General features: G+C 40.4%; 2 protein-coding genes across 2 annotated transcripts; one reads left to right on the plus strand and one right to left on the minus strand.

Annotated features, from left to right (window-relative positions):
- The first annotated feature begins 1,442 nt into the window (after nt 1-1,442).
- LOC311001579 (uncharacterized protein) lies at nt 1,443-8,836 on the plus strand. Its single transcript, XM_083992664.1, has 6 exons — nt 1,443-1,685; nt 3,411-3,518; nt 6,990-7,074; nt 7,597-7,669; nt 7,773-7,851; nt 7,996-8,836. The coding sequence occupies exons 1-6, from the start codon at nt 1,495-1,497 to the stop codon at nt 8,240-8,242; spliced, it is 783 nt and encodes a 260-aa protein (XP_083848790.1). The 5' UTR covers nt 1,443-1,494; the 3' UTR covers nt 8,243-8,836.
- Nucleotides 8,837-9,036: 200 nt separating this feature from the next.
- LOC310999777 (centrosomal protein of 95 kDa-like) lies at nt 9,037-22,798 on the minus strand. The gene is made up of 21 exons (XM_083990331.1): nt 22,608-22,798; nt 21,738-21,866; nt 21,042-21,149; nt 20,718-20,828; nt 19,498-19,618; nt 17,053-17,171; nt 16,384-16,604; nt 16,024-16,093; nt 15,737-15,795; nt 14,710-14,900; nt 14,466-14,589; nt 14,190-14,307; nt 13,643-13,854; nt 12,959-13,054; nt 12,392-12,542; nt 11,367-11,539; nt 11,204-11,278; nt 10,866-11,018; nt 10,620-10,766; nt 10,395-10,466; nt 9,037-9,987 (listed from the first exon to the last, which is right to left on the minus strand). Exons 1-21 carry the CDS (start codon nt 22,630-22,632, stop codon nt 9,811-9,813), a joined length of 2,652 nt encoding a protein of 883 aa, XP_083846457.1. The 5' UTR covers nt 22,633-22,798; the 3' UTR covers nt 9,037-9,810.
- Between the last annotated feature and the right edge of the window lie 3,614 nt (nt 22,799-26,412).

Here is a 26,412-nt window from a genome sequence, read left to right on the forward strand (position 1 = left end):
CCTCCGTCCCTCTTACCTTTCTCATCTTCAGCTTTCAGTTGTTCATTTCTCTTTGACATCTGTCCAAGTGACTAACACTTTTATCTTCTTCTCATCAGCTCCTCAGAGTTCATCGTTGATGAAGAGTGCATCCTCCAGATGTTCAAGTCGTGCCGGGAATGCAACAAACAATGTTCAGTCAGAAAACGTGTCCAAGGACTAAAGATAGTTGTTAACCAGGCGTGCCATTACTGTGAGAGCCGCTTCACATGGACTAACCTGCCAGATGCCGATGAGGATGATGGCGGTGACCAGATCAATGGACAGACCAACACAGCAACGTCACCGAGCAGCAACACCAGCTGAGACGGGGTGGTGGAGTTGACAGTGGTTGTACTGGGATTACACTGAAGCAGGGACATGTACCAGTGTTTGCTTCAACCTGAGATGTAGTGGACTGAGCAGCTGGACGTCAGGTTATTCTGCTGCTTTTCACTGAAATGTCTTCACATCATCATCGACTTGTCAGCAGTTTCTCCCCTGCACTTGTTTACTGATGTCACCACATGTTTAAAGAACCGTCTGCTGCAGACTGGAGGATGGAGACCTCAGGTTGTGGTGGTCATCTGTTCACACCATCGGAGAATGTGCTGTTCTGACATGAGGTCACACACTGTGCTGATCAGTTAAGTTACAATTAATGGTAAGAAGTTGATAACTGTTGTAACAAAACTCCACTTGCTACAGTTAAATGTTATTGTAATAGTGCGGATGGGTCGCTCTCTCTCCGTTCACAACTCCTCCTTTGGAATAATATACAGATGTCATGTTTATACTAGATATAAATTATCTTGAAATAACTTTTTTATTTTGGGCCCAGCTCAACCAATCAGAAACTAGAATCCAGTTATTACACATGTTACTGACAGCACATGTATTTTTATACTTTCTCCTCCTTCAGTTCAAGATTTAATTTGATCTTTATGTTGATTTTATATTGACTTTGTCACAATACTGCTGGAACTGCTGCATTTTCTGGACTCTGTTCAGTAACATTTTCTTAATGTTTTTGATACTTGTGTTTTAAGAACCTCAAACCTCAATAAAACACATCTACAATCAATAAATACAACACATTTACAATGGTACCCTGAACTTTATGGAAATGGGGGGGGGGGGGGGCATAACTATGCAGGATTTCGGCTGTAATTATTTTTGGATCGCCTCGGAGGTGTGATGCTTAAGTGACCAGGGGTCCCCCCCCCCCCCCCCCCCCCCCCCCGCACCTGCAAGATCAGTCCTCCGCCCATGGATGTATTATACATCCATGCCTCCGCCCCGGTGTCCCAAATCTCGTCAATGGATAGAACTATCGCGAGAAACTGCTTTACGGCAGTACGAGATAATAAAAAGAACAACAAAAACCATCCCCCTCCTACCCCACAAGGTAGGAGTTAGGCGGCTAGTCACAGTTGTAAAATAATACAAAAAACACAGTCCCTAGTGGTGGGCATAATGAATGAGCCGGTGAAAAAGAAGAGGTGGCCTTTATCAGCGGAGGCGAGGAAGAAGAAACAGGCGTCTGACCGAGCGAGGAGTCACACAAGAGTCCATCTTGGCCGAGCTTACTATGCGTGGAGAGAGCTGAAGAAGGAGAATGAGGCGTGCAAAACAGATGCCGACCTGGCGTTGTTGCTGATACACTTGTAAGTATTGTTGCGAAAACGTGTGTATTACTTGTATTCATATGTCGTTGCCCACTCTACATGTTTGCTGCTGTTTGTAAAGTTTACGTGATAACTGTAGAGTGGTGCCTTTTTACAGCACAGTCTATGAGTGGTGCTCAGCTGCCCCGGTAAACACGGCTGATTGTCACGGTAGGCTGTAGGCTACGTTTGGTTATTTATTTATTTTACTAGATCGTCCATTTGACATAACTTTGTCAGCCGAATCGAGGTGTTGTGAGTTTGGTGCAGTTTGTGTAGTTCAAGATTAGTTTGAAGAACTAGACGGACGTGGTGAATAAAGAAAATGAAAATTCATGAGAGAGTTATCATCGCTCCCAGCGATCAGAAAGCACACGCCAGGTTAATTAAAAAAAATCAAACAACCTTAAAGTTAAAGACTTTAAGGAATGGTTAACACAATGTACGGTTAGAATAGATTGAAGAGTTCTGTGCATGTCCTCAGTTATATGCTTTTATTATTGTTGTGAACCAGATCAGCCTCGCAAAAGATATCGAACCTCGAGGGACAACCATAGTAAAATAAATAAAAAATATAGTTTGAAAAAAAATCTTATCTGGCTCAACATAACCTATGACATTGTTTCCTAAATATAAGATTTTTGAAACAACAGACGGACCCACCAGCAAATTGACATGTGAGAGATGAGTCCAGAAAAAAGGACAAGGAGGACAGTCTAAAAATAGTTGCATTTTGATTGCTGACAATCGGTTGATCAATATAAATGATGAATGATCTCCAAATTTAAGAGATAACTTTGGGATTTAGAATATCAACATTTCTGTTGTGTAATGGCTCAAATCAATTAACCAAGAAAATACTCACCTGATTGATAATAAAACGTGTTAGTTAGTTAGCCGTACTGAATCAGGAGCGTGGCTGTTGAACCATCATGTCCAGTAAAAGCAGTGAGTCAGTAATATATTTTTATTTATATTTTTTACCTTTTCTTGAGCCTTTTTTTTCAAACCTGGATCTCCTGCCACTCAAGTGCAAGTTTTTCAGCCAGTCGTGAAAATTGAAGAGAAGAAAGAGAGTTTCAGCTCACCTGAGCCACTCAGACAGATGTTGCATACAAAAGCGCACATCTGTTACCTGTGCCAGCTTTCATGCTCAAGATTGGGTCTATCAAGAGTGAAGTTAACAAAATAATTTTTGTTCCTCTCCACCAGCTTGACGTCTGGTTTGTTTCTCATGGTTTTGTGCAGAATAAACACATGGGCTGTGACAGTAACACATCTACGTGTAGGTTATATTCAATAAATTGACATAAAATCATGTGCCTAAGTATGCAGGACACATAGTGGCATGAAAAAGTTTGGAGACCATTTAATCTTCCACTTGTTTAACTGTTAAACTGTTGTGTAGCTGCCCGGGACGTTTGTGGGCGAGCAGTGGGTGTGTTTTTTTCCCCGGCCAAGGACAGAGCACGGTGAAGCTGGACGTAACTCAAGTCTGATGTCTGTCTAGGCTGAAACTTTGTTGTTAAAAGTTTACCATGCGAGGCCAGTAATATGCAGATTTGCTTCTAGCTTTGATACAAACAGTAAAGTTAACAAGAATATTATCATATTATTCGTGTACCCAATGTGTGACTTCAGCCAGTACCATCAGACATTAAACGCACCACACTGGTCTGCCTCTTTGTTGGTACAAAATTACATCTTCCATCCTTTTTGTTACAGTTTCAAAAAACACTCAAAGGAGCCATGCTTATCATTCCACATGAACGTCACGAGAAACGCCCAGCCACCACCACCACCACCTTCCAGCAACGGCGCCGAACCTCAAAGGTAGAGAGAGAGTGTGTTTGTGTGTGTGTGTGTTGAAATAAATATAAGGATGGAGCCAACATCCCAGCATGAGTGTGTGTCTCGCAGTACCATCGTCAATTGATGTTTTGTTTTTTTAGCTTACAAGTATTGATAAGGCAATAGTTTAATGAATACATCGCTGTATGTATCTAGTTAGTGTAGATACATTGTTGTAATCACCATAGATACATCGTTCTTCACCATCATCCATCAACACCATAAAAGCTGTACTGTAAACAAAATATATAGGCTACAAATCAATAAATAGCTAGACAAATTACAAATACAATCAACTGTCACTAAACCATGAATAACTATAAACTGTAATCAAAACACACACATCACAAGCAAACGCAACAGATCAGTATAGCTACCTATTTAAAGGGATAGCTCAACATTTAGGCAAATTGTACCATTACCATAACAGGGATGCAAACGGGTCAGGACCAAAAAAGAGAGGATTGTCTGGCGGGGGGGGGGCTGTTCACCATTAACAAATGATTACATTACAATATCATGGAAAAGTCCATTTCCAGTAGTTCAACCCCCCAACCAAGTATTGATTGATTGATTATAGATGGACATAGTTTTCAGAATTCATTTCTATATTAAAAATGCTTAAAAAAAAAAGATCCTTTGCAATATTTCCATTTTGGAGATACTGAATTTTAGGTCTTCACTGAATGTTAGTCATAATTATTACTATTAAAATAAACTGAATAAATAAAGACATGGGATGTTTCATTCAGTGTGTAATGGACATATATATTATGTGTTGGTTTCACTTTTTGACTTGAACACATTCTACATCGCGGAGGCGACGTCTTTCTACTTAGGGCTTCCTTCACCTCTGAAACAGGGCAGAGCTCCGTGGAAACACCTGCCTGACACAGCAACGTAGGGAACCGTGCATGTCCGCGGCGCACGGCTCCACGGACATGCACGAGGGGAAAGAACTAACCCTACGCACCGCTTTAATGAGCGCGCATGTCGCGCGTCTACATTGGAGGTAGGCTGTTATCAGTATAATCAGAGACAACCATGAATGAGTTCTCCTCAGTTTCACGTGATTGTCACTGTCAGCCTGTTAGAAAAACATTTTACTGACCCCTGCTGAGACGCTGAGACCCCCCCCCCCTCAAAAACAAAAACTCTTCGGATCTGAACGATTCACACAAGTCACCTAATTGGTCATGAAAAAAGCGAGTTTCGCTTTTCGGCGCGCTGTTTGCATCCCTGCATAATCACTATAGTCAGTAGGTTGGTTACCTTTATTTGTCGGTGTAAGCTATTTTTAGAACGGCGGAGCTGAGGCGCGAGCTGCTCAGAGCTACACTACGGAGACTCATGGGATTTCTTGGTTTCCCTCACGAAACTCATCAAATACACAATCCAACAACTCAAAAACGCTCCAGTGGACAATGACCTGCACATTCACCACGCTATGAGATAATAACAGAACGTTAGTTGTTTTTGAGGTAAATGCAGAGACTGCTTGCCAATAAACTCCCCCTGACAGGAACGCAGCGGTTTTGCATGAATTTGCCTCTAAAACAACTCTGTCTCGTAATGTTCTGTTATTATCTCATAGCGTGGTGAATGTGCAGGTCACAACTTGTCCACAAGAGCGTTTTAGAGTTCTTGGATTGTGTGTTCGATGAGTTTCATGAGGGAAACCAAGAAATCCCACTAGCCTCTGTAGTGTAGCTCTGAGCAGCTCGCGGCTCTGCTCCGCCGTTCTAAAAATAGCTTACACCGACAAATAAAGGTAACCGACCTGCTGCTATGACTACAGGGATTATGGCAATGGAGTTTGCCAAAATGTTGAACTATCCCTTTAACATCAAATTAACCATTAACACTCCGACCCTTAACATAGCCTACCTAGCCTACTACAGTATAAATTAATTTCCCTGGTAAAGTAATTTGTGTACTGTCCATAGATTACACCCTTCCTTTATTTAGTGTACTTGCTCTGTGTTCCTCAACTTTCTCCCGTATTCGTAAAAATATATAAGGATGGAAATAATAAGAAAAAGAAGGAAAAGGGGAGTTAGAATAAATAATACATTGTAAATAAAAACATACACTGTTTTATATGCCTTTTAGTGCTGTTGATAACACACCTTTGAATGCTCTATTAGTTATATTTCTTTTCCCTTGAACAGTATGACACAAAGCTTTTAATTGTTAAGTTTTTGTTGTCACTGTGTACAATTTAGAGTCGTAGCTGCTTAAGTGGGACGATGTGATACCTCAAGCTCACATGTAATTATTATTATTTTTTTCTCTTTATTGACAAGCAAGTAGAGTACAATAATGTTTTTAGACAAAAAAAAATAGATATGAAACAAGGTATCAGGCGAGACGGTAATAATAAAAAAAAAACAATAACAATTAGAAGAGGAGAGAAACAAAAAAAAGAAAAGAAAAAGGGTACATACATTGGTCATACAGAGTAGGCTACACAGAGACTATAATCATTGATTTAACAAAAATCCATAAAGTCATTAGAAATAACATTAAGATTAGACATTCATCAGGCTGTCGTAATACTGCAGAAATAGATCTTTTTTTTTTGTCAAGCTCACATGTAAATAAACTTTCAACCCCATCTCATGACGTAGGGATTTAGCTGACCGAACGTGATGTGGCGATCTCGCGATATCATCAGCAGGGGCAAACAAGACACGTCGGAAGCGTGACAAAACAAAAGTCTATCAAAGGTCTCTCCCACTTTTGAAGAAGTGTTAGAGCGAGGGAAGGCGTGAGGGATAAAAGAAAGTGTGAAAGGGACCAGCAGCAACAGTGACAACGAGCTAAGAAAAAGTGCGGACCCAGACGGACCCTCTTTTATTCAGCTGGACGGGTGAGTTAGCAGGTAGCTAGCGCCAAGTGCCCACCGTGCTGACGGATGCTAATGTTAACTAGACTACTTCCACCACTACTACAACTAGAAACGGGTAATTTGTCTAACGTGTTTCCAAGAAGTGTAAATGTGAATAAACACGCTAATAAACACATCGACCCGAGCCGCTGAAGTCTGACAGACGCGATTCAGTTGAGACGTGGTGAGTGAGTCTGGTGAGCAGGTTTGTTAGATACATTGGTACCTGATAAGACAACAGGTTTATTGGCTCAGTAATCAATGGTCTTATTAGGATCAGAGTGTTGAACATCGTGAAATGTTTCATTAGAAACTGAATCAAGCTTTCTGTTTTGGCACAGCAGTCAACTAGTAAAAAAAATAAACCTGGAGCCCTGGGAAGAGTTACTGATTATTGCTTTTAATCCATTTATAATTTATGCCTAGCTTTTATTGGTTGGAACAAGATAGATGTTATTTAGGGTATATGATAAATATGACAACAGTGGTGAAACCTATCATTATTTATTGGTGTAAAAGACATTTGAAGATGTTTAATTTCTCATCCAACTATTCCTGTCCAGTGACAGTATGGATTGTGAATCCCCATGGAGTTCGTCAAATGAAGACAACCAGGAGACTTGTGCTGCTTCATCTGCAAATCGAAAGGTACGTTTGACTGACTGATCTCTTGTGATGGGAGAGTTATGACTTATTACCTTTACTTTCTGTTAATCCAAAGTGTATAGTGCAATGGTATGTAGAAGACACTAGTTTACATATACAATGTGCGCTGCAATTCAAAACAAGCATCCATCGTTCTTAGCTTCCTGTGTGGGATGTCCTGCTGTTTGTTTCCTGTTTGTGTAACATCTGAATTTCATCTCAATTTGAGCTACTTTTGAGTTTCTGCTTGAAATTAAAATCAAGCAATGCTCTCAGATTGCAAAAAACAAAACAAAGCATCCCACTGGTCACAGTGATATTCAGTGGTGGTAGCAAGTGTTATCTTGCAGTGAGTGTACACTTGTTGCAGATGTTATTGTCCTTGTTACACTAACAATGTCTTGCATTTTTGTGAAAGCTGTCCCTCTATTGCAAAGTTGTCTTTCTGTTTATGCTACATACTATGTTGCTTGTTTAGACTAATTTGGTGTGCTGGTGGGTTTCTGTGCCTTGTTCCATTTAAAGGCTCCAGGGAAAAAAGTTGCAAGCAGTCAAGACAGACAGTTGACCAATCTTTCACAAAACAAAGTAAAAAGAGGTGAGTCACATTTACATTCTTCACCAAATACAATTCTGGTCACAAAAAATTAGCTTCTTGCAAAGGTAAGACACTAACTGTTTAAAAATGATTCCACAAGCAGATATTGAAGAAGATGAGGATGAGGAAATCAGTACCACTTTAAGTGTGGGAGATGGACGTTACCTTGTGGACTTGGGAAGGTATGCTGATGAGATTTTCTCCGTCCCTCTTACCTTTGTCATCTTCAGCTTTCAGTTGTTCATTTCTCTTTGACATCTGTCCAAGTGACTTTGACATCTGTCCAAGTGAATAAGACTTGTATCTTCTTCTCTACTGCTCATCAGCTCCTCGGAGTTCATCGTTGATGAAGAGTGCATCCTCCAGATGTTGAGGTCGTGCCGGGAATGCAACAAACAATGTTCAGTCAGAAAACGTGTCCAAGGACTAAAGATAGTTGTTAACCAGGCGTGCCATTACTGTGAGAGCCGCTTCACATGGACTAACCTGCCAGATGCCGATGAGGATGATGGCGGTGATCAGATCAATGGACAGACCAACACAGCAACGTCACCGAGCAGCAACACCAGCTGAGACGGGGTGGTGGAGTTGACAGTGGTTGTACTGGGATTACACTGAAGCAGGGACATGTACCAGTGTTTGCTTCAACCTGAGATGTAGTGGACTGAGCAGCTGGACGTCAGGTTATCCTGCTGCTTTTCACTGAAATGTCTTCACACCATCATCGACTTGTCAGACACTGTGTGATCAATTAGCGGTAAGAAGTTGAACTGCTGGAGCAAAACTCTGAGATCTGGGTTTGCTTTTTTTTTTTGACTAGTTCGCCCCGCACAGGACTTATTTTTCTTACTGAGCTCTGATTATTGTCCAGTCAAAATCAATGTAATGACAACAGTTGTTAGTACTAGTAGTAAAAACAAAGGCTGCATGTTGTTATCCAGGTTATTTAGTTATTTACAGATGACATTAAATCCAGATGTAAATGATCTTATATCTAAATAACTTTTATTTTGGGCCCAGCTCAACCAATCAGAAACTAGAATTCAGTTATTACACGAGTTGTTGACATCACATGTATTTTCATACTTTTTCCTCCTTCAAGATTTAATTTGATCTTTATGTTGATTCTATATTGACTTTGTTAGGATACAGTTGGAACTGCTTCATTTTCTGGACTCTGTTCAGTTTCCTTTATGTTTTTGATACTTTATGGTAAAGTGTGTTGAAAGAAGCTCAAACCTCAATAAAACACATATACAATGGTACGCTGAACTTTATGGAAATAGACACATTGCAGACTGGTAAGATGGGGGAGCCCACGTGTTTAATTGGTGATGACAGGGCATTTGCTGTGTGCTCATTAGATCCATCACACTATGAGAAGACGGTGTTTTAACATTGCAGCCCTTTGTGTTTCAATCCAAAACCAGCATGTGTAAGTTTTGGCTGTGAGCTAAAAACAATGCAATGAAGAAAAAGAAAATTCATGAGAGACTGATTATCATCGCCCCCGGTGATCAGAAAGCACACACCAGGTTAGTTTTAAAAAAATCAAACAACATTAAAGTTAAAAAATAAATAATCTGCTGGCATGGTTAAAACATTTAAGGAAGACATCACGCATCACAGGAAGTAAGGGAGTTAATAAAATATGGTCAGTGTGTGACATTCATACTTCACTTTGCACTGGTGGTCCCCATTTGGCAAGAGGAAGAACATTTTGCTCATTTTCTGCTACAGGAACAACACACAAAGACTGCACAGTGAGGGAACCACTGAAAAACATTCTCAGGTACCAGGTACTAAAACCACATAGGAGGGGGACTTGGTCCAAGGTGTCTTTTAGTTCAGGTATAGCAGCTGTGGTGAGAGGAAGAGTTAGCTCAATTTGCTAATAGCTACATTTTCTTGGAGTGTGTTCACTTTATTAATCAATTAGGACTTGTGTTAAGTTCTTGCAATAAGATTTTCCTCCTCCTGTGCAAATCAACGAAGGAAGATGCCTGAGGAGACGGGACTGCTCAGCCGTCAGTGATGTACCTTTAGTTGTGAATGGCAGAAACAGACTCCCTCACAGCATGTTCCTATTATAAAGATCCAGCCTTGATTGAGTGGCTCTTGTAAAAGCCCTGCTCCTCAGGTCAATGCAGGTAACTAGTGTTGTACTGGAAAGATGCCATGTGGACCCGATTGCGCAGCCTCTGGACCTCCAGATCCTGGAAGTAGTCGTCTTCGTCGTTTTGGATGATGATTTTCTGCAGTTCTCCGATCTCACGCTCCATCCTGGAGCGCAGCTCTCGCTTCATCTTCAGCAGGGCCTGCAATCAAAACGTGTCTCTATTTATGCAAATATGAGAAATGATCTGACGATACTGTAAGAAAATCATAGCATGATGTACAGTTCAAGAGTTGTGTGCATGACTTCTGAGGACATCGTCAAATTGGAAATAGTTACATTTTGATTTTGACAATTTGTTGATCAACATTATGATCTCCAAATTGGATACATCACTTTGGGATGTAGGAAGTCATGATGAACATTTCTGATGCGTAATGGCCCAAACAACCAAGAAAATAATGAGCAGATAATAAAACTGTTAGTTAGAACCCTTGATTTAAAAAAAAAGCTAGTTTGGTCTGAAGACAGTGTGCCGTACTGAATCAGGAGCGTTGAACCATCATGTGCGGTAAAAGCAGAGAGTCAGTAATATAATTTTTTTTTTACCTTTTCTTGAGCCTTTTTTCGAACCTGGATGTCCTGCCGCTCTTGTGCAAGTTTCTCAGCCAGTAGTGAAAACTGAAAAAGAGAATGCAGAAAGAGAGTTTCAGCTCACCTGAGGCCCTCATATAAGTGCTCCATACAAAAAGCAGACATCTGTTACGTGCCCCAGCCTTCATGCTCATGGTTGCATGAGTGTCATGGGTCACTGTGTGTATGTGTATGTCCTACTTGGTCTTTGTAGTAGTTCTCCATGGACTTGATCTGGTCCTGGTGTCGTCTTTGATGCTCCTGGCGCTGCTCCCTGGCATAAGATCTCTGTTCTCTCAACCGCACTTTTTGTATCTCCAAACCTTCCTCGAACAGCTGCCGAAACATCTGTATAGACACAAAGACACACACGAGTCATTATAACAACCCAAAACAAAAGATCTGCCAGTTGTGACCTGTGTCCTGGAACTGGTCCTCACTACCCACCCTCTCCTCCTTGGTGCGTGCTCTCATCAGACGGGCACGGTGCTGCACATGGTAGTCGTTGTGGTACTTCTTGGCTCGGGCTATCTGCTGCCTTTGTTCCCTCAGTCTGCTCTGTGTCGACTTCTGCTGCTGGATCCGTTCTTTGAAGTCCGTCTGGAAAACAAACGAGTCAACTTCTAACTGTCAGGTATTATATCGCCGTATGACTGAATGTTGAGAGCTGGCAATGGAGCAGCTGTTTATGTGTTTAAGATAATGCAGTCACCCTCTAAACATCCATTGTAACTGTTGCGGGTAAGGGTTATTGTTGGAGTGTGTGTTTTTGTGCTGATACTCACCAGACGCTTGTTGTGATCCTGCTCTTTGTGGATGATCTCCACCAGCAGGTCGTGTTTCCTCTGGGCCTCCTCCACCTGGAAGAGAGAAGACATTCACACATCCATTATTTCAAAATATTTCAAAACGGACCAACATTTACTGCTTTCAATTTTGTGGTCGGACCTGGCCGGACTGTTTGCTGCGTCGCTGGTGGCTCTGAGAGGACGACAGGGCGTGCAGTCTGTCCACCTGCTGCATCTGTTGCTCCCACATCCTGCCCAGAGTGTGAGCAGAGATGTGAAGGTGGGGCAGCTCCTCCATGAGCACAGGGAGGAGGTCGTTCTCCTTCACCTTCACTGCACAGAGAGAGTGGACACAAAACTGAGTATAACCAGTATAATCACACTACACAAGTATCACACCATCGTTCTCATGTTCCACACTTCACATTTTATTGTCAACATTTTCTATTCAAGTTTAAGCAACCAAACCAACAGCACTTGCTTTGTGTTTTCTTGCTCAATATTTACCTCTTATTGCAGTTTGTTTATTGTTATTTGCCAAAATACCAGAGCAAATTCCTTGTACATGAGCACCTACCTGGCAATAAATTCAGATTGATCTCCTTTGTATTTGTGCAAGTGTTGATGAGTTTAATGTGCGTGAGTGAGTTTCTAAATATTTGTATTTTTATGCTGTCTTTAGGGCTCATTTTATTTTATTTCATGAGTTGAGATCTGCTTCAGTAACCTCATGTGACCAAAGTTACTGAAAATGAGAAAAGTGCATAACAAAATAATTCTCTAAAAAGCTGAACGCCAAAGATGGACAGTGTCTGACTGACATGAATGTGGATCTAGGCATGGACTTAGTTTCAGATGTGCCTTTAAGTGAACCATTTGTTTCATGGCTACAATTTACAATTTTGTAAATTTGTTGTAGAGTTACAGCATCAGCCCAAAGCAAGAAAATTAAATCTGCTATCAAGGAATTAAAAGATGAGCATTGTTTTGCTCACTGGTGGTGAGAAACCCTACACCTAAAGTGTAGTATGATACCACTGTGCAGTGGAAACAATCACTTTTAATACCATACATGAATATAATATTTAGAATAACTTCAAGACATGACTGCTATATAGGAAAATTGACCCGTGCTAAAGACTCACAGAAAGAGTCACATGCATCAAACAACAAGTCTTGACTTACTTGATGGAGCTTTCCTGGAGGCTTCCTGCCGTCTCCGTCCTGGCGTAGACTGTGCGTTTTGTTGTGACCTGCTCTGGGCCTTTGTTCTGGCTGGGGACACTCCGGAGGTTTGGGAAACGTCCCTCAGTATGGCCTCTCTGTACTCTCGCTCCTACACATGCACAAACACACATGAATGCACATGCTTCAGTAAATTGGTATGTATTTCCCCAGCAGTCACAATGACCTTTATATTTCCCCTTCTTTCAAGCTGCAGATTGCAGATATACCAGGTCTTTGGGTTGACAGGTTTGAAAAATGTTCAACTTCAGCTTCCAGTGGAAAATACAGTACTAACAGAGGATGTGTAATTTTAATATGGAGGAAATTCTTGCCTAAACCTCTTTTTTTGAATGCATATTGTATTTGGATTCTATCTGAACAAATGTGTTTACCCAGAGTTACACAATTAGTGCTACTCTACAGGACACAGACCCTGTTATTGTTAAAAAGCTCTGCTTCGGTGACCTAAACGGGGGAGGGTCCTTACTGAGCTCGTTCTATACAGACTTCATAGTTATGACTTACAGCTTCCTGAGCTTTGAGGCGCGCCTTGTCCAGATCTGCCCGATGTTTGTCTTCATATCTTTTCAACTCCTTCTCATAGACCTTATTCTCCAGAGACTGAAAGAAAATGAGTTATTTAATTATATAAGAGGGAACTCAGCAAATTTTATTTTTTATTTTTTCTATTTGTTAGACTGAGATCAGCACAGTCGTAAATGAAAACCATCAAGCAAATACAAAACCTTTGGTGTACTTTTTTTGGTTTTACACTTGATACTGGTCAGCCGAGTTTTACATGTAGTTTCATACAGGCTGAAATGAGCATCTAACTAAGCTCAATGTGGAGGAATCCATTGCTGAATATTACAGTAACAGTAATAATAGTAATATGCTGTTGACTCAATTATTCAAAATAACCACACAAAAATACTTTCTTGGTTTCGGTACAACAGGAACAGAAACACTTGTATCTTGTGTATATGTATACTGTGTATATGTATACTGTATATATATATATATATATATATATATATATATATATATATATATATATATATATATATATATATATATATATATATATATATATATATATATATATATATATATATATATATATATATATATATATATATGTGTATATGTATATATATATATATCACAATAGAAGCTAAACTGAAAGAGAAATGAAGATGCTGTTAATACCTTGCTATGTTTTCGGTGAGACAGTCTGTGACGCAGCTCTCTCTGCCTTGACTGGTCAGACAGTGTGAGGTTCGTCTGTCTTCCATCATCCAGGCTCAAAGCTTCCACCACTGCATTTTCTATCTGTCCCAGCAGGGAGCGCCGGGTCCGTGGAGGGGAGGGTGACAAGGAGCGTGTCCGGTGAGTGGACTCAGCTTCAGGTGCTCCTGAAACTGATAAATGTTACAATTTAATACACGTACTTCAGGTACATTAGATGATTTAATTATTGGATTTTCTTTAAAATAATTTGGAACATTGTATTAAAAACAAGGAGATCACACCAGTGTCTTTTATATTTTGCCTAATTAACTGTAAATCCCTGCAAACTTATCTTAATGCACTTGTGAAATAGCTACATAATGACTTAAAAGTGAATATGAAAGCTTGTTGTGTGCTCTGTGGTTTGTAGTGAATGGGGTAAAACACAAAACTTGTAGGCATAAGTTTGATCTATTGTTTATGACAACAATATGCTCCACATGTTTTCGCTGTCATGTGTTGGTACCTGTGTGCTGTCTGGGAGTCTTGCGACACTCCATGACACTGTCGCTGTGGTGGGACTGCTTGTCCTCCTCTCTGACTTCACTGGACTCTCCACTCTCTCCCAGAACTCGTTTAAGCATCTGCAGGAATTGACGGCAATACACACAAAAACACACACCTTCCAGGTCAAGTTTTAAGAGATAAGGTACAAATACGAAACTCTCATAAGTACATGCAGTACATCTTCTGATGGTTGTAAAGTCGATAACGAAGGTGCTGTGAAAGAATACATGCACACCTCATCGAGTTCTTCGAGTCGATGGGACAGTTTTTCAGATATCTGATGCAGCTCCTCTTCTGCTTTCTTGTTGCTTTGTCTGCGGTATGACAGAGGTTCCTCAAAACCCTCCCCTAACCTGTCACTGCTCACACAACGACAAACATTAGAGGTGTTAAGAAAATAAGAGCGCAAACATAAAATCATTTCTCAGTCTTCACATTCTTCATTCTGTTGCTTCCAGCTGTAGAGTCACCTCACGTACCTGGGGTATGTCCTCCCACTGTGATCTGTTCGTCTGCCTTGTAACCTTTGTGTATAACTCAGTTCCTCTTCATCTTCCTCTTCAGTGTCTGGTGGAGAGGGGCTGACGGGCGCCATCTCATCCTGCAGAGTGAGGAAGAGCACATCTGGCTGGGTGCGGAACAAAACCCTCCTGGGGCCTCCATTAGTTGGCTGAAATTAGAAACACCACAGAAATGTAACAGTTTGGTAAACATAACATAACTAGAACATCTGAACTAGAATGAGAGAAAGCTACAAAGAGCACTTTGTCAAAAACATGGGGCTTGTGTGTAACAAAACTAATCTGAACCCCTCTATAGGCACAGACAGGTCCATTAGTGGAACAGGGTGGGGTCCTGTTCCACTGGTCCAAAACAGCAATTCAATCAAAGTCAGTTTTATTCATATGTACAAAATAATAATAAAGGCATTTTGCAGTGTAAGGTCAAGACAGTACTTTATAGAGAGAGACTCAACAGTTCCCACAAATAGCAAGCCCACAATGACAGAATCCTTCAACAGGCCGCTCAAGGAAGCTTTTCCTTTCAGTGCTTCAATATTGGGTCTGATCAATTCATTTTCATTTACAGGTTATGTAACTTTAAGCGTTGCGGTGATTAAACCCGATGTTAATCGGATGTTTAAAAAGCCTTCCCTCCAGCCAGATTCCAAATGTTAATTACAGATCCACATCCAACCTCCTGATCAAGTTTCACATTTTGTTATGTACGTATTTACGTATTTACTGCTACATTGAATCAGTGAAAATGATCCTTAAGAGTCTGTGGAGATACAGTATGTTCACTCGTTGCCTCTTTTTACTTTTTCAGGGACTCCATCAGATTGTGTATTGTATCTCACCGTATGTCAGTTAATGATACCATGTCTATCCTTTATTAGAGAAAACAATGTAAAACACTCACGTTCAAACCTGACTATGTGTAAGTGTGTAAGGGGTTAAAGGTTGCTGTACAACTGGTACAAGTGAAGGCTTGTTGCTCTCGTACCTCGAGTGTCTCCCCCTCCTCTGCCTTTTGTTGACTGGACAAAGACTTCTCACTCAGAGCTGGAAATCGAGCAAATCATGACATCAGCAAGTAAAGCAAGAAATACTCTTGAATGAAAAGTGAAAGCTAGAGACAAAGCTAGAGACATGCAGAGCCACTGAAAGCAGCACAACTATCTAGTTCCTATGTGCCCCAATCTGATCTGCGATGCAAAATTTAACCATTGAACAGCTAACCACATGAAAATAAGTTCTTATCAATGAGACAGTTCATGCATTTTGACTCACCAGGAGATTTGCAAAGAGGAGGAGAATGTAGTCCGTTACTAACAACAGTTTTAGCCCCTGGTTTAGGGATCTGTGTGGGAAAAACAGAGAGGGTGGATAATATGGTGGTTATATACGGGATTGTTATTCAAGTACTTTCAGACATTTTGCACGAGTCAGTATACGCTTCTCCTTTGTGTGTCAAATGACTAAAATAAGAAATGTATTGGTCGTTAAGGACAAAGAGAGAGAAACTTGCTGACACTGCGGTGACTCATTTCTCACTGAACTTCAGGAAGTTTGCATGACCTTTCAAACTGCATGCAAATGGAAGATAAGTTGACTGTAAAACAATTGCATCATACTGTATTATATGGCTACCTCTGTGATGACAGGGGCGACTTCTTCTTCTGCGTGCCTTTGGCTGAACCCAGCAGCTGCGGGTGCTGGTGGGTCTGTGTTGGGTCTGTGGGGGGTGTTGCTCTGGTTGGGCAGCTGCAGAGCGATGGCCATGTGCAGCGGCTCAGTCAGCGGAGTGTCCTGGGCATCTGGAGGAGCAGAGCTGGTGACTGCATCTGAGCTTTGGGGAGGGACAGCCAGTCCTTGAAGAAAATAAAATTAACCAAAGGTAAATCTCATTACCTTCTGAGTTATTATAGTTATAATTTAACACTTTATAATATCTAAAAATCATAATGTATCAATAATAAATACAATAAAATATGAAGGTGATGGCTAACAGGGATCTGCACACAATAATCAATAAACCTGACTGACTAAGATGTTGGGTAGGTTTTGTCTTTTCTGCTGAACACTGATCGTTGGCGCTAACGTGTCTCAGTGGTTTTGTGTAAAGCCACATGGCGGGTTGTAATGAGTCAACCAACATGATCATTAAAGCTTGTGTCACCACAAGCTGTTTCAAACAAAAAGACAGATCTTAATGTGACACTTTGGCCACAACCCAACTGAAAAACCTGAGGGCATAAAACACTGGTGTGGTAAATACTCCTGGCAGAGTTAGAGACGGTCTGTGGTTGTGTGTCATACCTTCTTGTTTGCCTGTAAATGTGCGTGCAGAGACTCCAAGCCCGATGAGCTCACTGGCTGATCCTATCTCCTCAGTGTTCAAGGAGTGGAGGGAATGTTTACTGGACTGGACAGTGGACCTGAATGAGGAGGACACATTAAAATTTACTACAAGTTCAAATAGCTACATATCAAAGTGGTTTGATAAACTTGATAAGTATTTTGATAAACTTCCTCCAAAATGTATCAAACAACAAATGCGATTAAATTATGGTCTAGGAAAAAGTTAGAAGAGTTAAAGTTAAGTTAAAAGTTTTGGTGCTGTACTAAAAAAAAACCCTAAACTAAACTAAACAAAAAACACAATCAGTTAAAAATGTCCCATTTGACATCTGCCCACTGCCTCTTAATATTTACACTACTGCTTAGAAGTAAGCCTTGCTGACTGTTGTGTCAACAGGACATGCAGCCCGGATCCACACTGAGGCTGAGTGACATAGTGAGAGTCATGTGGGGCAAACGTGACTGTCAGTCGTGTCTTGGTTAATGGTGACGCTCAACGCACACAGAACAGTGGGTATTCTTTTACTTTGTTTGTGATATGAATTATTAAACAACTAAGATACAAGCAGTATGTTCCTGACAAGCACTGAATTGTAACCTATGTGTTTTTGCATTATGATGTTACAGTGAAGTTGACATTTGGCTATTTGAATATAAAAGATAACTTTGTTAAATTGTGTCATAATTAGTATACACTGGGTACGGAAAGTATTCAGACCCATTCCGATTTTTCACTCTTTATTTCATTGCAGCCATTTGCTAAAATCAAAAAAGTTCATTTTATTTCTCATTAATGTACACTTAGCACCCCAGCTTGACAGAAAAAAACAGAAATGTAGAATTTTTTGCAAATCTATTAAAAAAGAAAAACTGAAATATCACATGGTCATAAGTAACCCTTTGCTGTGACACTCATATTTAACTCGCATGCTGTCCATTTCTTCTGATCCTCCTTGAGATGGTTCTACTCCTTCATTGGAGGTTACAAAAGAATTTCTGCAGCACTCAAGGTTCCTAAGAGCACAGTGGCCTCCATAATCCTTAAATGGAAGAAGTTTGGGACGACCAGAACTCTTCCTAGACCTGGCCGTCCAGCCAAACTGAGCAATCGTGGGAGAAGAGCCTTGGTGAGAGAGGTAAAGAAGAACCCAAAGATCACTGTGGCTGAGCTCCAGAGATGCAGTGGGGAGATGGGAGAAAGTTCCACAAAGTCAACTATCACTGCAGCCCTCCACCAGTCGGGGCTTTATGGCAGAGTGGCCTGACGGAAGCCTCTCCTCAGTGCAAGACATATGAAAGCCCGCATAGAGTTTGCCAAAAAACACATGAAGGACTCCCAGACTATGAGAAGTAAGATTCTCTGGTCTGATGAGACGAAGATTGAACTTTTTGCAATTAATTCTAAGCGGTATGTGTGGAGAAAACCAGGCACTGCTCATCACCTGCCCAATACAAAGGGCTGCAGTGATAGTTGACTCTGTGGAACTTTCTCCCATCTCCCCACTGCATCTCTGGAGCTCAGCCACAGTGATCTTTGGGTTCTTCTTTACCTCTCTCACCAAGGCTCTTCTCCCACGATTGCTCAGTTTGGCTGGACGGCCAGGTCTAGGAAGAGTTCTGGTCGTCCCAAACTTCTTCCATTTAAGGATTATGGAGGCCACTGTGCTCTTAGGAACCTTGAGTGCTGCAGAAATTCTTTTGTAACCTCCAATGAAGGAGTAGAACCATCTCAAGGAGGATCAGAAGAAATGGACAGCATGCGAGTTAAATATGAGTGTCACAGCAAAGGGTTACTTATGACCATGTGATATTTCAGTTTTTCTTTTTTAATAAATTTGCAAAGATTTCTACATTTCTGTTTTTTTCAGTCAAGATGGGGTGCTGAGTGTACATTAATGAGAAATAAAATGAACTTTTTTGATTTTAACAAATGGCTGCAATGAAACAAAGAGTGAAAAATGTAAAGGGGTCTGAATACTTTCCGTACCCACTGTATGAATCGAAATTTGATTAATTAGATAAATCCTTTCCAGAAGTTCCTAATCTATCACATTCACAAGAAACTGCTGCCTGGAATAGCTTTCTTGAGGAAATTGTGGCTTTTACATGTCTAGGGGTGGCAACAGTGGTATGTTTGGGATAAGCAAAAAAAAATGCATACTTGTTATGAGCTCATGTCTATTTACGATCAACACTCATGTTACCTAAAAAAAAATTATCATGAGAAAACCAAAGGAGTGGGGTCACAGTATTGTGACAACAACTAATTTCTGGGGTGTTCGGTCAAAATCAGTTCTGAAATGAGAGTGCAGCACCCATGGTCTTGCCATAATTAAAACATAAAACCCCTAATAATTCATCCCCAGTCGAGTGATTTTGTAGTGTTTGTGAAGGAGCTCTTACTCTTCAGTGGAAGACAAAGAAGCTCCCTCCAGCTTGGTCTCTTTGTGTTGTGTGGCGGGGCAGCTTGCTGACTCCTTGGTTTCACCAAGCACATCCTCACTGAGACCGTTATTTGGCTCTTCTGAAGAGAAAAAGAGAAAGACATGAAGAATACAAATGAAACGCAGACAAAAACACTGAACCACAGTCAATGTAATACTTGTGATTACAACATGTAAAGGTCTCCATGGAATTTGAAAGAGGAACAAACTCATGTGACCTTTAATTGACAATGCTGTGAAAACCCATCAGTCTTTTAAAAATGAGAAAAAGGCAAAACTCAAAGAATTCACAGTCAAAAAAAGTCTGACAGATAACTCAGGTCATGTTGAACTTTTTTAGTCAAAGAGTAAACCTTAATATTATATCAACTATTACCCAAAATAATCACCAAATGCAGAAGTGAAATTTTACACTGAAGTGAGACTCCGTAGATCAAATTAATAAACATTTCAGCTCAAAACAACCCACGCATTAAATATTCTCATAAAACAAACGGACCACTGTTAGCTTCTATTGAAGTTACCAATTTAGTTATGCCACATTCAGGACATTTCACCAGGCTGTTTAGAAACACACTTCATTTGTAAGTGCAGACACAGTTATTAGTAACTAATTGCTGTTTGGCAGTGGTCTGAGGGACAGGCACGTCACACAAAGGCATGCTCAGTTCTACTAAATCAAGAGGGCAGACTGTTCTCCATAAAGTCCTGTGCCAGTTGGTCTTAAACTGTGTTCAAGACATGTTCTGTCCAGTTCGTGCTGGAGGACAAACAGGCAATCGCACCTCAACAAAGACTGGTGTCATAGTCAGGATTCAGGGAAAAGGGAGAAGTAGCCGTTTCAGGCAAACTGAGGACAGAGGCTACTAAACTGCAATGAAAAAGGCCCTAGAGCCACTGCTCTTTAATGACGAGAACTGTGCATCAATGGAAAGGTATTAATAAACTTAGACTTCGCAATTGGACTCCCGTTCTGATACTTACTAACATGGCACCAGCTTTTTAAGTTACGGAAAGAAAATAACATACTAAAATAGTACGGTTTGAATAGATTAGGAAGCTTAAAAATGATTATGTACTTTTTTTTTTTTTTTTTTTTTTTTTTTACATAAAATTGAGTCAGTCAAAGTTATTTTGCTTTTATATGAGGAGGAAAGAGTAATGAATTAAACTTCTTACCACCACTCTGTGACTCCCCACTTATCTCCTCGTTGAGATATTCCAGGAGGCCGTCAAAGATTTCCAGCAGGTTCTTGACAGACTCTTTGTCCCCTCGGACAACATTTTCTCCTGTGAACAAGCAGCCATCCTCAGCATTACACTCTCAATCTCGCAAAACAAGGTAGGAGAAATCTGCCATGCCGCCCAGATTAGGCAGACCTTGCAATTATTACCCAGTGAATCAAAGATAATCTTCATCCATACATGCATTAAGTTATTGATGCAGATATTTTGAGTGAGCTGGGTTTGTTGTTTCAAATGAAAGATATATACTATATATACCTGTGATGTGTGAGAGGCTGATCTGAAGGTAATCCAGGGACAGCGAGTCAATCACAGACTGGACATTATGGACGTCATCCTCTTGACTGCGCGGTCCTGCAATATAATCTTAACACACAAACGGATACCCACAAAATTACTACTAAACTAACTAACTAATAAACTACACAAACCATGTCATGAAACTACAGAAACAATGAAATGCAGTGTGTATGCATTTCATTGTTTCATTTTTATTGTCTTCTTTGTACAAGCAAAGCAGTAAAGAATCCAGCAACGTCTTGTGATAGCATGCTTAAAAGTCTTTAGCATTCCTGACATACTAAGCACACTCATGATCTACACTAAAACCACATGTCTAAACTGAAAATTGTGGGTGTTTGAGGCTTTTGTTTAGGATTCAAATACCTTTCTTAATAAGACCAAGGTCATATATTTCTTAGAACCGTTCATAGATATTATGGATACACATAGTTACTTTTAACAATTCATCTACTTACATTAATCTATTTATCACTTGGTCTGTAAATGTCATGTGTTTTGCACTTCAAAATCTGGAGATATCTATCAGAGAATTAAACAAACATGTGCATCTAATCATCCCAAACACAAAGAACAAGACAGCACTATGGCTTATTGGATGCTGATCAACTAATGGCCGTTTTCAGTCCTCTTAAGTCTCCAGTTTGCTCTTACCTGGTACTTTCTCCCCCAAGATGTTCTCATACAGAGTAATGAAAACATTTGCATCACAGTCCGCCAGTTTCCTCAGCCTCAGGTTGATGTGACACTTACTGAACAGATCATTTGCCACATCCACCCAGTCTGAAAACAAACACAAAACAGTTTTTATGTAGAGCATTTCAATTGAAAAGCTAGAAAGTCCTCTTGTAGAATAAGAAAAAAGTGATCCGAGCTAAAACTACAGTGTGTCACATGTGTAAATAAAGGGTGGGTAGAGTACATTTTTGGTGGTGTTCACAGGTTATTTATTCAAAAACAATGGCTCAGCAGCACAACCTCTGGGGGTGAAATCTTTTAATTCAGGGATGTGTGCCGCCGAGGTCCGCGGTAAACTTCACTTCCCTGTGGGAGCGTGGAGTCATCTCTCCGCGTCTCATCCACACAGAAACCACTGTGAGGACAAATCTGGCTACTGCGGACACACAACCGGTTTATGATGAATAGATACGGTTCCTTTGATTTGGTGCCGATAAAACACGAAGCCAAGCCTCACCTTAGGTCCCCTCCTGCCCTCACGTCACCTCCTCTAACGCTGTTTCACTGTAACTTTACCTGCTGGATTAACTCAACGGCAGCTAAGCTAACGATGCTAACTCGGTCTGTTTGCTAACGAGGACATGACGTGAGCAACGCACTCAACCGTGAACTCTCAACAATAAAGCAACACCATGTGTAAAATACATGTAAGTTATCTACATGAGCTGTCCGGCTCGGTGACGGCGCGGAAGAAGCGACAACCGGGCAGCAGCTGAGCTAGCGCTGGTTAGCGTTACGTGTCGTTAGCCCTGTCCGGACGGGAGCGCTCGTTCTCGGCTGCCTCACCTCTCTCTCCCTCCGGGGTTCCCATGAAACGGCTGTCGACGAGAGGCAGATGAAGCTCAAAACCAACCGACTGACTTTATAAAAACCAGGCTCTTGTGATTCAGACGTGTGAAGAGCGGACGTCTGTCGTGGTGTTGTTGTGGTTTTTTCAGTCGCCGGGAGAACGAACTGTCGGCTCTCGTTTAAAACCGAACTCTTCTCTGATTGGACGTTACGCTTCGCTCTTTGTTTCCGGAAGTGTCCTGCGCCGGCCGCGTGGCGCCCTCTGCTGGCGGCGCTTCACAACGCAGGCAATTAAGAGAGCTCTACAGCTACAGCAAGTGTTATCTTTGTGAAACCGTCGTGTTGATGTTGTTTTTGACTTTATTTCAACATAGTTCCACCAACAAATTATTCAGCTCTGAAATGTGTCTGTTACAGGATTGTGAGGTCATTGCATCAGGGCAGAGAGGCAAGTGTGTTGCCTCATAATCTTATAAGAATGAAATCACAGTGTAAATCTCTGTCAGCACATGATGTCAAGCAACATATAGCAACTATTTTCTCAACAACTTTGAACACTGTAGAGTTTATAGTCTATATCCATACGAAGCATCTATCTCACTTTAAAGTAGGCTATGAACCATTTCCATAACAGCCAATGAACAGAGCAAAGACTGAATCTGTATCTGTATTGTAGGCTATGGCACATACACACTACAAACCTATTTGCAAGCAAAAGTAAATGATCGTGAGTGATAAACATGTTGGTTTGATCTTATTTTAAAATCATACTGTGTGTGTAATCAGGGTGTTTGTGCAAAAGAGAGGCAGCCTACTTCCCTTAACAAATACATTTTAAGGAGGTCAATTCCTTGCATGTCTTCTTACTGTTATAAACAAGGCACATTTATTTGTAGCCTATTTGCCATTTTTTATATAAAGGCAGCTAAAAGTGCTTTATGTAACACATGGAGACCACTGAATAAAAAGAATAGCATGAAACATTAAAATGTAAATTGAAACATTAGCAACATTTTAATCAAAGGAAATCAAAAAGTTACAAACAAAGAAAGCCTTAATGTTTCATGACTATGGTTCAGTGTAAAGCATATGGACTGATACAAGTATACATACATACAGGAATCTGTAAGTTTATTTATACAAATATTATATTATTTATAAACACTTCCTGACAGGAAAACACAGCTATAGAAAAAAAATCTGAAAAATGTATCTATCAAAGTAAGGTGTATGCACACAATCTCACGAGTAGAATTATCAGTTTCATTCAGCATATACTGTAAATATCACTGTCATGGTTAAAAGAAAAGCTTCGGACTATTTCTGTCTCACCAGCCCGTTCACTGTCGAATCACACACCCAAAACTGAAGTCACAACTAGATTTTTAGATTCCTCCTCATGAACCAATCTCATCGTGTTTAACAGTCAGATTGATGTTATGGCATTTGGTAAGAATTTCACATAGCCTAATACAAGCTGTTTTTTCTTTTCTCTTCCTATAGTTAATAGAAATTAGTAGGAACACCTCAGTGTCATAGAAAATTGAATACATGTAATCATAACAAATTGTAATTTTGAACAAAGAAAAAAGTCAGTACAGCAAGTGCAGTTTATTGCTGATACAGTAGGCTACCCACACCTTTTACACCTCAGGCTGTTTACAAATTTGAATTAATACAACTAACTTGTAATTGGTTAAAATCGAGTTTCGTCATTATACTTAAATTATGTGTGATGTCTCCCATTAAAAATATAAATCACACTGGCTTGTATGTTTGTTAATGGGCCACTTTCCCCGCAGTTACAGTTACCATGTGAAAAAGTGGTGGCTTTATAACTCAGCACCCAAAGTCACCACCTTTTCACATATCCAGATGTTTTTCGTGTCACATTGTACATCATTCCAGCTGTTCACGTTTTCATAGAACCTTGTTTCAACACAGTCTTCATTTCTGCCATGAAAGGTGTTGGGCTCCGCCGTATACCAGTAGCTGAAACCAAATCACCATCAGCTTTTAACTGAGACAATCATGGATTGTTATTGATGAACTGATACTGACTAAAGATTAGTAAAACCATAGTGTGTTAGCATTCCTATAGAAACCTTTGCCTGGTCTAATTTACAAACCTTGTGTTCAACAACGTCCCGTCCACCCATTTCCATGTGCCCTCTGTCTCTGCGTCTGTCAGTCCAATCCAGGTGATCCTTTTGAACTGTCTCATGAATTCCTAGTTTATTATGGAGAGAAACCACCAACAATGAATAACTTTTTTTATTTATTTATCTGGTTGTTATTCTGTCAGCCACACACCTGTTCTTCTTTGCTGTTGATAATCACCAGGTCTGCTCCCCATTACAGGCAGTTCTCTCTGCTGTCTTGCCAGGATTTGTTAGTGGAAGAAATGTAATAGACACCTTTGTTGAAATACACCCATCCTTGTTTGGTGTATCGTTCTGTTAAAGATAACAACATTATAAAAGCTTCAGAACAACAAACAAATGGCACACACACACACACACGCACGCACACACGCACGCACGCACGCACGCACGCACGCACGCACACACACACACACACACACACACACACTATACTCACCAAACATGTTCAGCCTCGTCTTTATCTCTTCTCTCTCTTCAGTCAGGTTTTTGATCATGGCCTCAAAGTCTGCCGCGCTTGTATCATCATTGTCTGTGAGCAAATAGATGAACACGTTCCCTTTTGTTTCATTGTTGTAACAGTCAGTTTAGGGGAAGATGTAAAAAGATGCTAACACTTGTAAATGTGTTTCTGGGTCTGTGGGTGTTTTAGTGTGATCTAAACTCCTTGGCTCATTGTGCCCCTGTTGCGTTCCAGCGCAGCCACTGCTGCGTTGCACTTTCAGCGTCCAAGAGGAAAATCTGTTTTTCACCCACATTTACATTATAATTAATATTTTTATGTTTGTAAATCATCAGTAAATGGTCATTTGCATGTGGTAACAGATGCTCTGAATATGTATTTTTGTCACTTCCATACTTTTTTTTACTCACTTTAAGTGTCAGTGTTGCTGATCTCACAGCAGAGATGTTGTCATTAATCCTTATTTTTCTGTATTTTGCTTGATTTTTGTCATTGTCACAAAACCCCAATATCATCTATAGCAACAAACTGCTTAAGTTTATTTATTTTTTCAACAAATAGTAAACTGCCGGCAAGATGTTGTCAGTAACTGTACTTGAAAAGACTCACAACTTGAAAGTGGAAAGCCTTGTTTATCCTTTTTTGATCTTTGAATGCAATCCAACCATCTATTGCACCATGAACTTGCACAAAGTTAATGCTTATTGTTGTTAATTAGTCTATAATATTTAGAAAGTGATCATCCGATGATCACAATTTGGACATGCATTTATTCATAGTGTGATGCTACATAATTAGCCAGTTTCAAACGTTATGATGATATTCATTTGTTAAATTACAACATAAGTAACAGACGGCAGCAGCTCATAATTTTAAGACGACTCACAGAGAGCAAGACGCAGGGTGATGTTGAGAGTAGCTTGGAGGATACACAGGAGTCCAAAGCTCACAGCAACCAGTTTGTGGAGTTTTCTCTCTGTGTGCACAAACATACAAACAATCCATATATTGTGTTCTGGAAGCAAACAAATCATCCACTTCCATGTAACTATTTTTTTTTTACCCCTTCCCTGGAAAAAAGAAGAAGCATTTTGCACTATCCAAGAAGGGAGATCATATAAAGCCTCTTTTTCCAGTCTTAAAGTTACTTACCGCTGGCTGAAGCATCAGGTAGGTT

The sequence above is a fragment of the Trachurus trachurus genome, assembly GCF_905171665.1.
Source record: "Trachurus trachurus genome assembly, chromosome: 1".
Lineage (NCBI taxonomy): Eukaryota > Metazoa > Chordata > Actinopteri > Carangiformes > Carangidae > Trachurus > Trachurus trachurus.